This window comes from Sarcophilus harrisii, chromosome 1 (assembly GCF_902635505.1).
Source record: "Sarcophilus harrisii chromosome 1, mSarHar1.11, whole genome shotgun sequence".
NCBI classification, from domain to species: domain Eukaryota; kingdom Metazoa; phylum Chordata; class Mammalia; order Dasyuromorphia; family Dasyuridae; genus Sarcophilus; species Sarcophilus harrisii.
This window is the reverse complement of record NC_045426.1, coordinates 427,856,761-427,870,814: the sequence shown is the minus strand read 5'-3', so window position 1 is coordinate 427,870,814 and position 14,054 is coordinate 427,856,761. Positions and strand designations below refer to the sequence as shown.

General features: G+C 33.0%; 1 protein-coding gene across 4 annotated transcripts in view; it reads left to right on the top strand.

Moving 5' to 3' along the window:
- Positions 1–14,054, top strand: part of PIGN (phosphatidylinositol glycan anchor biosynthesis class N) — a 194,825-nt gene that overhangs the window by 127,119 nt on the left and 53,652 nt on the right. For all 4 annotated transcript variants that reach the window (XR_004230913.1, XM_031946172.1, XM_031946173.1 and 1 more), the window contains 4 exons: positions 69–168; positions 268–360; positions 1,401–1,492; positions 6,021–6,129. Coding sequence is in view for 3 of the 4 variants with exons in the window: in XM_031946172.1 (XP_031802032.1) it covers positions 69–168; positions 268–360; positions 1,401–1,492; positions 6,021–6,129 (394 nt within the window). In the remaining variant the exon portion in view is untranslated. The remainder of the gene's footprint in view (positions 1–68; positions 169–267; positions 361–1,400; positions 1,493–6,020; positions 6,130–14,054) is intronic.

The window sequence follows — 14,054 nt, the reverse complement described above, 5'->3', positions numbered from 1 at the left end:
CCATTGAATATATAACCTAATTTTTTAAAAAAAAGAACTTAAACATTTGATATAATCTTTTACAACAGATTCCAGGTTATTCAAGACCTGCTTGCATTATTATTGACCTTTTCTGGAAAACATTCAGTTGTGTTTTTACTAGTTTTCACCCTGGGGATTGAAATATTAGTAAGTAAATACCTTATTACTATATTTTCCAATTTTCAAAGATACATTAGGAATATTAGATAATATGTTTGCCCATTTCTTTTGAAATTATCTTACTAGGTTCTTAGTTTTTTCTACCGCTACATGCTTACTGCTGGTCTTATTGCATTTGCGTGCTGGCCATTTTTCACACAACTCTGGATTCAAGCAAAGGTATAGTATAAACCTGTATTAATTTTGACATTTGTTAAATGAGTAATTATTTTGTCTTTCCACTTTTCTAAACTGAATGTGATGTCTCTTTTTCTGGAGAAAATGAATATTTTCTATTAAGCTAATTTCTATTTATTGACTTTTCTGGATTTTATAATTTCTATCATTAAAGGACCAGGCTATATTTAAGATATCTATTAATTGCTCTAGTCTTTCATGTCAAAATGAACCAACCAAATGATGTCTGAAGCAATTTGAAAATATATTTGATTTGTCACTCTTTAAGTTATTTGTTTAAAATTCCCTTAACCTCAAATGGTTAGATGATGTTACACATGAGGAGTCTCTTACAACAAATAATGTAGTAAAATGGAAAATACACAATATTGGGAATTAGGAAACTTAGATTTTATTAGGACTGTGTATTCAGTCTTTAAAATCTCAATTTTTCCTCATCAGTACTTGTCCCAAATTACCTTGAACAACTATTATGAAGATAAAATAAAATCATTATCAACAATTTTAATACTTATTGTGGATATGCAACAAATGTGAAAATGCTTTAATTTCTTCTAGAAAAAGAAAAATAATTTTAAGAGATTATAATTTTAAATATTAAGCCTAAATCTCTCCTATGGCCATGTAGAAAATGACAAGTTATCCCATGCTCATTGCTTCCAGCCCTACTTGGTTGTTTCTTGTGCTAGAGGCAGAATGAGAATAAAGATACATTCTACTAACCTCATTTGAATTGATCCTTCCTGACTTTTTTATCTTGTATTTCAGCCAGATGTTTTCAAGAACATAATCTTATATATTCTATATAGCATGCAAAATTTGTTTATTTTGGTTAGACCAGTTATTTAAAAATAGATACACTCAAAATGCTTTGCAGTAAAGTTTGGAGTTCTTTTAACATTTTTGTCCTAAAAATGTAGTTCTATGAAACAACGAGGATAGAAATTATGTTGTTATTTAGTTCTTTCCTATGCTTATCCAAAGGTAACTAAAGGATTTGTTATTTTTTTTCTTTGTTTCAGATAACATCATTAGGTTGGACTTTCTTCTCTTTACTTCTCGCAGTATTTCCTCTACTGCCTGTTGTAGGACGTGAGCCAAATATCACTCTAGTGTAAGAGCAATATTATTTTTAAAATATAATTTTCTTCCCTTTTAAACATGTTGAGCTGAGTTTTGAATTTGGATCTTGCATTAAAAGTTACTTGGAATTGAAGATTATAGAATCATATAGAATCTAAAGAAATCATTGCTTATCAGTTTTGAATTTTGAAGGTTCCACTGACTCTCCATTTCCAGTCAAAATTACTTTACTTACTTTCTGAATAAAAAGCCACTTATTGCTGAGATGATATGCACTAAATGTACTAAGCTGAGGCTGGTATCTGCCAATTTTTGGAAACAATTTAGTCCATCCCTCTGACTTTAGGTAGTTTAAGAATTGTATTTAAGCTATTTTAAGTGAAAACTTGTTTTTCTTTAGAGACTGCTCTAGAATGAATCTCGGCAAATTCTTTTGATCAAACCTTTCTACATTTAATCACTTTCACTGTAAAGAAATATTTTCTAATCTTAATTTCTCATGCTACTTTTAAATAAATTTCCTTTTTTCTATTGTAAGTAGCTTTGGAAAATGGATAGACATGTCCAGGCAATGTCATCAAAAGCTGTTTTAAAGCATAATAATGCTACTTTAAAACTGTTATCTAATGATCTTTTTCTTTGGAGTGAAAGCAAGAGGAGACTTAAATTCAGTTATCCTTATTTCCTTTTATATTTCCTCACCCAACTATGTAATCACCCTCATTACTCTCTTCTTTTTCTGAATGTTGTATACAGACTATGAATTTGTAGTATGCATGTGATTCCTAAGTGATTCCTTGCCTTTTTCAGCATAAAGAATCTTTCTAAAACAATTGTAAAAATACAGTAAATGACATTTTTATTGTGTAATAACTTTAACAGAAGTGGGCAGAATTATTGTTCCTATTATATATGGATTAGGAAACAGGAAATGTCTAAGATTAGAAAGTCTAGTAGTACAGCAAAAGGTTCAACTAAATTCTTGAATCTTAAAAAATGGTGTTTGACTTGTCAGATGATCAGCAATTATAGCAAATGTCAAAATCAATATCAAATTAGAAAAAAGGATGAAGATGAGAAGATATATTTGAATATGCTTGCAACCTTGTCAACTTGACCTATTTATATAAACCATTATTTTTTAAAAAGGAAATGGAGAAATAACTAAACTATGGGCCTTAATTATTACTCTTTCCTATAGAAATTTAAGTGTTATAAAACAGTTGAAAACTGAGTAGGGAAAAAAAAAATACAGAAAGCAACTTCACCAACATATCTTTAATGTCTTTGAAAGAAAAATATGGCCACCAAGGCAAAACCAGTTTTGAATACAAACTTACTTGTAAAACACTGCATTGGAGAATGGCAGAACTTTGCTAGTAGTATTGCCCCATAAAACAGCAAATTCAGTAGACAAAAAAACAAGTTTGTAAAATCTTGCCACAAGAGCTAAGTAGAGCCATGTGTACTCAAGAATATTTATAAGCAATTACCTGGCCCCAAAATTGAATAAGAAGAACAATACAGCCCAGATAATATCACTTATCATATCAAATCATATGATATGAAATATCATATCATATAAGAAATATATGATATTTCTTATAGGAAATATCATATCATTTCCACGATGACACAAACATTCATATTTTTAGCTCTCATATTCTCTCCTTTTGTTTCGAAATATTGGAGTATCGTAGTATCTGAAGATTTAAAATTGTGAGTGACACTTTGTAGGGCAGTAGAGAAATAGGTAAGTACAAACATGCTGCCTTGTATTTTTGAAGATAACCTGTGCCCCGGAAATATCAAAAAGAGAGATCATCCAGGAAATGTAAGATTGGAAAAGGAGGTAGGCAAGTCAAGAAGTATGAGGATAGCAGGTTTGATTGACAACTGAGTACTTTCCCCAGAATGCACAAGATGTCAAAAGCCCTCAAAGAAGACTGTTAGCATCCTCAGGAGATCAGCTATGGAGATTCTATGGGAGAATATGTATTAGAGTCACATAGAATGAGAAGGGATGCATTGCTTATAATGATGGCAAAAGCATTCATATCAGTGAGGTCGGAGATCAATTTAAGTATTAAAATACCTAAATCATATTTCTTTAGGGTCTTAAAACATTTGTTAAAATGTTAAAAAAAAAATTGGTATCATCCATTAATTTTGAGAGATGTGAAAATTTGAGCCAAAAAATGAAAGAGCATATTAATTATCTGAATATTTCTCTGCCTTGTCCCATTTTCTTGTAATTAACAATTTTTATTTTCACTTAGATCCATTTATTACTCTTTCTGGTGTTTCATTCTCACTGTCACATTTTTTGAATGCCTTCTGCTGTTTTTATATCAATTTCCTCCCTACCTGCCAATCCTGCTTATATAGTACAAAAATACTTTTTTGCAGGATATAACATGCTAGAGTGAGAAGAAATTCTATCTATAGGCTAAAGAGAGTTCTTTTCCCTATTTACTCTAATATTGTTAGAAGTAGGAAGTATAAACAAAAATTGTGACTAAAACAAAAAAAAAAAACTATTTTGACAAAAGAACTGTAATATTTAGGTAATGTAGTATAATATTATTTGAAACTTTACTGGCTCCCTATTTTTATTGCTGAATTCTTAGGTGATAGGCCTTTTTATTTGTTTTCAAGTAGCTCTATAGGCCACTTCTTCATTTTGAAATATTAGGGTGTTATCCCCTATTTATGATCAGTTTTCACAAACTTCTTCAATTTTCTTACCCTCTGTTCTTTGTAAAACCATGGAAGCAAATTAATGTGAAAAGTATTTAGGGTGGGACAGCAAGGTAGTATAGTGGATAGAGCTAGAATCTGGAGAACCTGAGTTCAAATGGTGCTTCAGACAGGCTTTGGTGACACTTATCCCCAATTGCTTCAAAAAAAAATTGCAATTAAAGTCCCCAAATCAGAGAATCTAACATCTCTGCTTTTTAAATCAATATCTGCATGAAGACAGACTTGAACTAAATTTTTCCTGACCCAGCACTCTATCCATAATAAATACTAATACATGTATTCACATATCCAAGTATAAACTTCTTGACGCAGAAATTATTTTGTCTTTTTCTTTGTATCCTCAAAGCTCAGGATGGTAATTTGAACATAAAAGGCAGAGAGAGAGAGCTGCCAGGTACCTATGTGACCTTTGAGCACATCATTTGATTACTGTCTCTCAGTTTTCTCAATTGTTAAAATGAAGTGGTCAGACTAGATGACCTCTAGGATCTATTCCTTCTCTAAACTTAAGTTTTTATGATCTTATTTAATAAATGTTTAAATGAAGAATCATAGATATTTCTACTTTCCTCCTATCAGATCAGAGATTTAAAGCTAGAAATGACCTCAGATGCCGCTTAATCTAAGTACCACATTTATAGATGAGAACACTTGAGGCCTACAGAGGTAAAGATGACTCACCTGACAAAACATAGGTAGTAAATAGAAGAACTAGGATTTAAAGTTCAATACTCTGTTATGTATAAGTAACTATACTAGATACTAAAGAGAACAAAAAAAAAAAGTTAGAATTGCTCCTGCTGTCGATGAGTTTACAATGTTTATATATATATATGTGATTTTGTGTGTGCGTGTTTGCCATTATACAGTTGAATAAACTGGCTTATAGGATTATTAATAAAGTATTCACATTCTAAAAATAGATCTGACCAAAACTTAAGAAATTAAAATTTTGATTTTATCCAGTTTTCTAGAAATGTTCTTTAAAAAAAAAAAAAAAAACTATGCCAATAAATAGAGGAGTATTAAGAGACAGAGTTCTATATTTGGCTACCCCAAACCAGACCAGAAAGCTGGATTTAGAGTTAAAGAAGCTTCTCGGCCAGGTCACTTGATCTGTGTATCCCTCAGTTCCTCATTAAAAGGGTAAGATCAGATGACTTCTGATGTCTCTTCTAGCTTCAAATCTGTGACCCCATGAGTCAAGAGGACTTCCATTCAAATCCCAGCTCTGATATTTACCACTTGCATAACCTTGGACAAGTATTAAATCTCTCTATGCCTGAGGTATTGCCCTGGATTTATCTACTAAGTCATAGATCAATTTTAAGTCATGTAAAAGGGATGTATAGAACCTACCTAATTGAAATCACACCTATTTGCTATGTCTGTTCAGAATGTGTCAATCATTAGACTAGAGCATTTTTTATGGTTAGCTTTTGTTCGTGGCATATGGTAAGTACTTTATTATAAATATAAGGTACAGAGAACTTCATTACCTTGTACATAGATGGTGCTCTGAAAATATCACAAGGGTACAGCTAATTAGTACAGTGAAGTCTTCCTGAAGTCAGGAGGACCTGACTTTTGACATTTTGACAGTTGGCATTTGAATCTGAGTACAAATCTGGCCTCAGATACTTAACACCTCCTAGCTGTGTGACCCTGAGCAAGTCACTTAACCCCAATTGTTTCAACAAAAAAGAAACAATACTCTTTAAAAAAGAACATATCATGAAAATTCATAGAAGTATTTTTTTAAAAGGAACTTTTTTTTTTTTTTTTACTTTTCACAGAGTAGGAGCAGGTTTGCTCATTTTTTTGATCTCTTTGTCATCCTTTGTATATCTTTGGAAAAGCAAAAGGAAATATATATGTGAAAATCTGCCAGTACATCTGTGTCAGGTAAGTTCTGAATCTTTATCATAATAGATAATTACAGAATTTTTATATTGAAGAATTATTCCAATTTCAAGTTAAATTTAAATCATACTTCAAATGATGGCAGTTCTATATTTTATACTGCTGAATTTTCCAAAGAGTCCCTAGGTCAGAAAGGGATCAAACTCAGACAAAAATGCTGTGAGTATAACATCATCCAATTGCTAACCTGTAAAAGTCCTCTTAGTTTTGCCATTCTGTTCATGTGTACCCTCTACCTGTGCTGGTAAATACTGGGGAATTAGATTATATATATCCTGTACAAATTTACAGTTCTGTTCAGCCAAACAGATGCTTATGAGCACTTACTACAGTACATGAAAGAATTGGGCAGATAAGAAACTGGTATGAATGCATTTCCTATTCTTGTAAAATTTAAACTTGCCTCCATGATAATTTCACAGGAAATTTTATTCATTAATGAATGGATTTTCACTTTCATCTTTGATAACTTCTGAAGTGATAATTCCATTGTAGTTTCAGTTCTTTTTAATCTGTTTTTTGTTTGTTTTTATAAAATGATATTTTAGATATGTGAGAGATGTATACAATGCTATAAGAATATGATTACATTTCCTACATTTGAACATTTATTTCACATTTTAAAAAGAATTATAAATATCATAAAAATGATCGTTCATTGAAAAGAACATTGACTGTGGAGTCAGAAGCCTTGAGTTCAAGCTCTGCTTCTTATTCTTGTTATTTATTTACCTTGGACAAGTAATTTCAATTCCCTTATTTGTAAAATGATGGAGTTTTTCTAGATGGTATATGAGATCCTTTTTAGCTATAGAGATGATCTTTATCTTTCTTATTTCTATTGAACTGACTTTCTAAAAGAATAGCTTGGGGGGAAAAAAATCAATGTTGTAACTTTCACTGCTTATACAAGATCTTATTATTTTTCCTGTGTCTGGGTAGCAAAAAGTGAAGTAAAGAAAGGAAAATGATACAAAAAAATTTTCTTAACTCAGCCAATATGAATAATTTTCAGATCCAAATTTTTTTCTTTTTAATTTTCTTTTAAATTTCTCATTCATTATGATTAGTAGACAAGTAAGAAACAGAGAAAGAGGTATTAAAAACATCAATGTAAGGTAAAAGAAACTGAAGGTCAGAATTCACACAACTTGGGTTGACTGAGGTCCAGTCCCTTCTAAGAAGCCATCCCTTCTTGATTGTTGCTGATAAGTATTCTCCACACCTCAGCTTGAGATGAGCAGTGAAGGAAAACCTAGAGCAAAAAACATTTGGAGGCTGCTCTGGAGGGAATTTTTGTTTCCACATATCAATTCTAAATCTGCCTTTCTATTTTTAAGCTTTTCCCTAATTTTTGATATTTATTTTTGCAAAACCTTATATTCCAAGTTTTTTCTCTCCTTTCCTCCCACCCTTTCTCCTAGAGTGTAAATAATCCAATATATATTACATATGTACAATTCTTCTATATGTATTTCCACAATTATTTGCTGCAAAAGAAAAATCAGATCAAAAAAGAAAACAAAATGCAAGCAAACAATGATAAAAAAGTAAAAAGACTATGTTGTGATCCACCCCTCACTCCCTGCTGTCCTCTCTCTGGGTACAAATGGCTCTCTTCATCACAAGGTCATTGAACTGGCTTGAATCATCTTATTGTTGAAAAGAGCCGTGTCCATCAAAATTGATCATCATACAATCTATTGTTGCCATGTATAATGTTCTCTTTGTTCTCTTCACATCACTTAGCATCAGTTCATGTAAATCTTCCCTGACCTCTCTAAAATCATCCTGCTGATTGCTTCTTTTTTTTTTTTTAATTTATTTAATAGCCTTTTATTTACAGGTTATATGTATGGGTAACTTTACAGCATTGACAATTGTCAAATCTCTTGTTCCAATTTTCCCCCTCCTTCCCCCCACCCCCTTCCCCAGATGGCAGGGTGACCAGTAGATGTTAAATATATTAAAATATTTTAATATTTTATTTTATTTATATTATATTATATCATATATTAATTATATATGATATAATATAAAAATAATATAAAATATATAATAATATTTATTAAATATTAAAATATTTAAAATATTAAAATAAAATAAAATTAGATACACAATAAGTAAACATGACCAAACCGTTATTTTGCTGTACAAAAAGAATCAGACTCTGAAATATTGTACAATTAGTCTGTGAAGGATGCTGATTGCTTCTTACAGAATCATAATATTCCATAATATTCATATACCATAACTTATTTAGCCATTCTCCAACTGAAAGGGCATCCATTTAGTTTCCAGTTTCTTGCCATTACAAAAAGGGCTGCCACAAATATTTATGCACCTGTGGGCTCCTTTCCCTCCTTTATGATCTCTTTAGGATACAGGCCACTGCTGGATCAAAGGGTATGCCCATTTTGATAGCCCTTTGGGCATAGTTCCAGATTACTCTCCAGAATGGTTGGATCCATTCACAACTCTACCAGCAATGTATTAGGATCCCAGTTTTCCCATGTCCTCTCCAATTATTTATCATTATCTTTTCCTGTCATCTTAGCCAATCTGAGAGGTGTGTAGTGGTACATCAGTTCTCTGATCAATTGTGATTTAGAGCATTTTTTCATATGACTATAAATGGTTTTAATTTCTTCATCTGAAAGTTGTCTGTTCATATTCTTTGACCATTAATCAATTGAAGAATGGCTTATATTCTTATAAATTTGAGTCAATTCACTATATATTTGAGAAATGAGCCCTGAATCTGCCTTTCTTTAATTTTTCCCCATGACTCATAGTTCTGTTTTCTGAGAACAAGTAGAGTAAGACAACCCTTCTTCCACATGATGGGTCTAGGAATACTTAATAAAGAAAGCCTTTCCTACTTAACCCGGTGTCTGGCACATGTTGTTCCATTGTTTTTCAGTCATGTCTAACTCTTTGTGACTACATTTGGGGTTTTCTTGGCAAAGATACTGGAATAGTTTACCATTTTCTTTTCCAGTTCATTTTAAGATTAGGAAACTGAGGCAAATAGGGCAAGTGACTTGCCCAATATCACATATCTTATAAGTATATAAGGCCAAATTTGAACTCAAGAAGATGAGTCTTCTTGACTACAGGCTTGACATTCTATCTACTGAATCACCTAGCTGCCCATCTAGCACATGGAAGATGCTATATAAATGCTCATTGGGCCACATCTCCGCTCCCTTCAGCTAATCATTGTCTGGGATGATTTCTGATCCCTTTATCATCTTGGTCACTTTCTTCCCTCCTGATGCTGTGTCTCTCACTGGAGCCTAAGATTGAATTAGCATTTTTGGCTCTTCTATCACACTGTTAACTTATATGTAGTCCAGTAAAACCTCCAGTCGCTGTTATATAAAATGTCATCTAACCTCTTCTACCCCGTTATTTTTTGTGCAGTTGGTCCTTTGAAACCAAATGTTGAACTTCAGATTTATTACTATTAAATGTCACCTAATGAATTTCATACCAGGTAGAGCTGAAAAGGTCAAGATGAATCATCTAGTCCTACCCCCCCCCACACACACACATTTTACAGATGAGGAAACTGAGTCCCCAAAAGTTTAGATGAGTTGACTATGCTATCAAAGCTGGAATATGAACACTGGTCCATTGATGTTAGTGTTCTTTCTGTTACATTGTGCTGCTCTAAATGTTTTTTGGATCCTTCTGTCATCTAAAAATGTTAGCTGTATTAGCTAAAATATTAGCAATCTGAAAATTTGGCAAATGATAAACAAACTACATATACCTAGAGTCTTGTCTCTAATAAAAATGTAAACAACATAGAGACAATCAGAGATCATAAAAGGCTTTCCCTACAGAGAATGAGCATTTCAATCTGATCATTCAAACACTTCTGAATCTCCCAAATTGCACCATCATCTAATTTCTTCCTTCTTGTTCACAAGAATAGCATGAAGGATTTTGTGATATGCCTTATGAATTACAGGCACATTGTGCTTATCTCATTCCCCTTGTTTCTAACCTACCTGCCCTGTTAAAAAGCAAGGTAGCCAGGCATGACCTGTCCAGATGCAGCCATCCCGGATCTTACCAATTATTGTCTCCCTTCAATGATGTTCTTAAGCCAGCCTATTGATAATATATCCTTGAGGAAGAGCCAAGATGGCAGAAAGAATTAAAAATTCCAAATAGATCTAGAAAGCACACTGATCCATATAACAATTGGGAAATCCAAATACAGTGGGCCATTTTTCAAGCTCAGGTCAGCATAAAGGAGACAGAGACCTATGGTCACTGGGGAAGGTATCAAGCCAGGAATGGCCATCTAAAGAATACCAGTTCAAAGGGTGGCTATACGCCAGAATAAGAAAAATCCAGCACAAAGGAGCAAAAACTTGTACAGGATATGAGAACAGGTGCCACCTGGTTGTTCTGTCATGTATTTTCCAGTTCCAGATCATAGACCCAGAGTAAAATGAGCAGCAGATCTCCAGCTAGGGGTGGGCACGAGGCTAAGTTTTGGGCTCTAGGTCATATATTAAGTAAAGAACAAGCTCAGAAATAAACAAAATGTAAACAAACAGCATCTTTGTGGCTTGGACCCCAGGAGTAGATCAGGTTCTTAGATCCAGCCACCAGCCCAGTCTGAAGTTAGCAATAAAATAATTAGGCCAGGAAACCCAGACTAAAGGTGTTGATTTGAAACAGAGGAGCTCTTTTGTCTAAGAGTAGTTGAGTCCAATAGGTGACTACTGAAATTTCAAATGGGTAAGCCCACAGGTACACATTTCAGACTGAAACTCAGATTTCAGAAAAACAAACTGGAAAGATTTATATGAAATGATACAAAATGATGTAAGTAGAACTAGGAGAATATTGTGCACCATAACAGAAATATTGTACTATGATCAACTGTGAATGACTTAGGTATTCTAAGGAATACAATGATTTAAGACAATTCTAATGGACTAGCGATGAAAAATGCTCTCTACCTACAGAGAAAGAACTGATGGAGTATGAATACAGACCAAAGCATACTTTCACTTAATTTGTGTGTGTGTGTGTGTGTGTGTTTGGTCTGTGCCTTCTTTCATTACATGACTAAGAGGGAAATATTTTGTTTTTAAAGAGTTAAAATTTTTTATAAATATATTGTGAGCACTAAAGGAAAAAAAATTAGAAGATAAAAGCTATGGAAGAAGGAATTGTAAAGGGAATTAATAGCTTGGCACAAAGAGATATGGAAAAACTTGCCTAAGCACAAACCAATTGAAAATTAGAGTGTACCAAATAAGAGCTATTGACTGTGTACAACAATAATAAAGTCAAGACTGAAAAAAATGAGGTAACTTGGGAAAAAAATTGAATAGAGATCATTTTAAAAATTACTTGCTTGCCTGAAAGCCATGATTTTAAAAAATGCCCCAGAGGTTGTATTTCCAAAAATCATAGAGCTACCCAGATGTCTTCGACCTACGGAGCAATGAGGAAGTAGAAAGAATCTACCCTTCACTTTCTGAAAAGTGCCAAAATTAGGAATATTGCCACCAAAATCTAGAATATCTAAGTAAGACTTTTTAAAAAAGACTTACTGTGAAGTACCAGAAAGAATTCCATTACTGAGGAGCCATTTAATATCCCACACTATTTAGCAGCCACTACCATAAAAGAATAGAGAATTGGAAATATGATATTCTAGAAGGCAAAAGAACTATACTTATAACCAAGAATACCTTATCTCGAATAATGAGTATAATACTGTTGAGGGGGGGAATGAAGATGAGATGGGAAATGGAGCTTTAGTGAAAGAGAATGTTCAGTAATTTTGAAGTGCAAATACAATGGTCAAAAGGAACATAAAAATGGAAACATGAAGGTTTTATAAGAAAAACTATACAAGGATAAACTGCTTACATTATAATATGGGGAGATGATATTTGTGTCCCCTTAGAATGCTTTCATTATTCATAGCAATCGTAGAATGTATCTAAGGGAATCTTAATTAGACAAAGAGCCTGGTTCTGTTATGTCTTTGTAATTATAAAAGAAGAATGGAAAGGAAAATAAAAAAGAAAATGGGGAGGGAGAAAGAAGGAAAGGATGGTGAAGATTATCTCAAATAAATGAGATATACAATAAGTTGTCTATGTGAATAAAAAGGAAGGGGTGGAGAGAAATGTGACATTTGAACCTCACTCTCAATTAAACTAGTCAGGAGAGGGAAAAATACAAACATATACATGTTGAGGTTTAAACCCCAAAAGGTTAGGGTTTCAGATCAATATCATGAGGAATCTCAAAAGAATTTGCAATCTCAAAATCATCTCCAAGGTAAGGAGCAAAGTTTATTATAATTGTAACACCAATTGAAGTTTCAGAAGAATTTATCAGAGAACCAGGAGCAAGAAGATAAATTTATAGGAAAAAAGTTAAAGGGACTAGGAACTTCATGTTACTTATTTGCTAATTTTATGCAGTGATCTATTCACTATTGTTTTATGAACTTGTTATCACTAACCAACAGATTGTTTATCTGATGGTCAGCAATGTTTGTAGGATTATAGTCCTAAGGCCATGGGGCCTCAGGGTTATTGTCATATCTTCCCTAAAAGCTAGGGGAAGAAATATATAACTATATTACTATAGTATTCCTAAGGCTAGGAGATCTTGGAATTATTGGCAAACAGATCGTTAGAACTCTAGCATTTCTAAGGCCAGGGAGCCTCAGGATTATTGCGACATTTCCCTAGAAGCTGCAATCCATAAGACACACACACATGATTGTGTATAGAAATATATTTTATACCAAAAGGGAAAGGGAAGAAGGGGAAGAAAAAGAGAGAGAGAGTAGATTAAAAGAGAGAAAGTAGTCCTAAGCAAAACAAACTCTAAGGATGTACAGATATTTAGAACAGTTCTTTGTGGTGGTAAAAACTTGAAAACTGGGAAAGGATATGTCCATCTATTAGATAATTATTGAACAAGTGTATAAATGTGATTGAATATTATTGTTTTATAAGAAATGATGAAAGAAAGCTTTCAGTAAACAGAATATGGGGCCTAGTGTCAGGAAGACGATTTCAAATTTGGCCTCACACCAGCTGTGTGACTGGGCATTTAACCCACCTGCCCCAGTTTCCTCACCTGTAGAATGGGAATGATAATAATTGTTTTTGCTTCATAAGGTTGTTGTGAAGCTGTAAAGTGCTTATCTTATAGATGTTTAATACATCTTATTATTTAATAATAAATATTTATTCCTGGTCATCTATTCCCCCTCCTCCTCATAGACAGCCAAAGGACTGAAAGAAAATTGGGACTTTATTTTTGGCCATAGGGAAAATTGTTTTGCTTTATTATATATGTTTATAACATTGAAGGGAGGGAGGAAAAAAAGGTGGGAGAGAACAAAAACAGATTTTTACTGACTGAAATAAAAATATAATTTATACATTCCAGAAAATTTGTCAAGAATGAAAGCTAAGCCCATTAATTTATACTCTAAATAATCTTTGTTCTCTTTAAAAAAAAAAATAGGACATTATTTGCTTCTCTCCAATCATATGATAGTATGTTTCCTGTTCTCTGTGATTTTTTCAGAGACCACTGAAAGATGCTTTGCAATCATATCCATAGTTCTTTCAGGTAAACATAGTTCACCAGGGCCTGGTGTTCTAAACCCAACAAGCTACACTTATTTTCTTATCATTTATTTTGGGTTTTAACTTCCTTTTAAGCATCTTTGATATGGCTTCCTAGTCAAAAACATCTTCAGAGAACAGTAGCACAATAAGGACTTAGCAGTTTGGGCTTCTCTCATTGGGTCAACAAGCATTTATTAGATACCTGTTGTGTGAGGACAGGGACTATCTTTTGAGTCTTTTCTTGTCTTCAGCACTTAGCATAGTACCTGG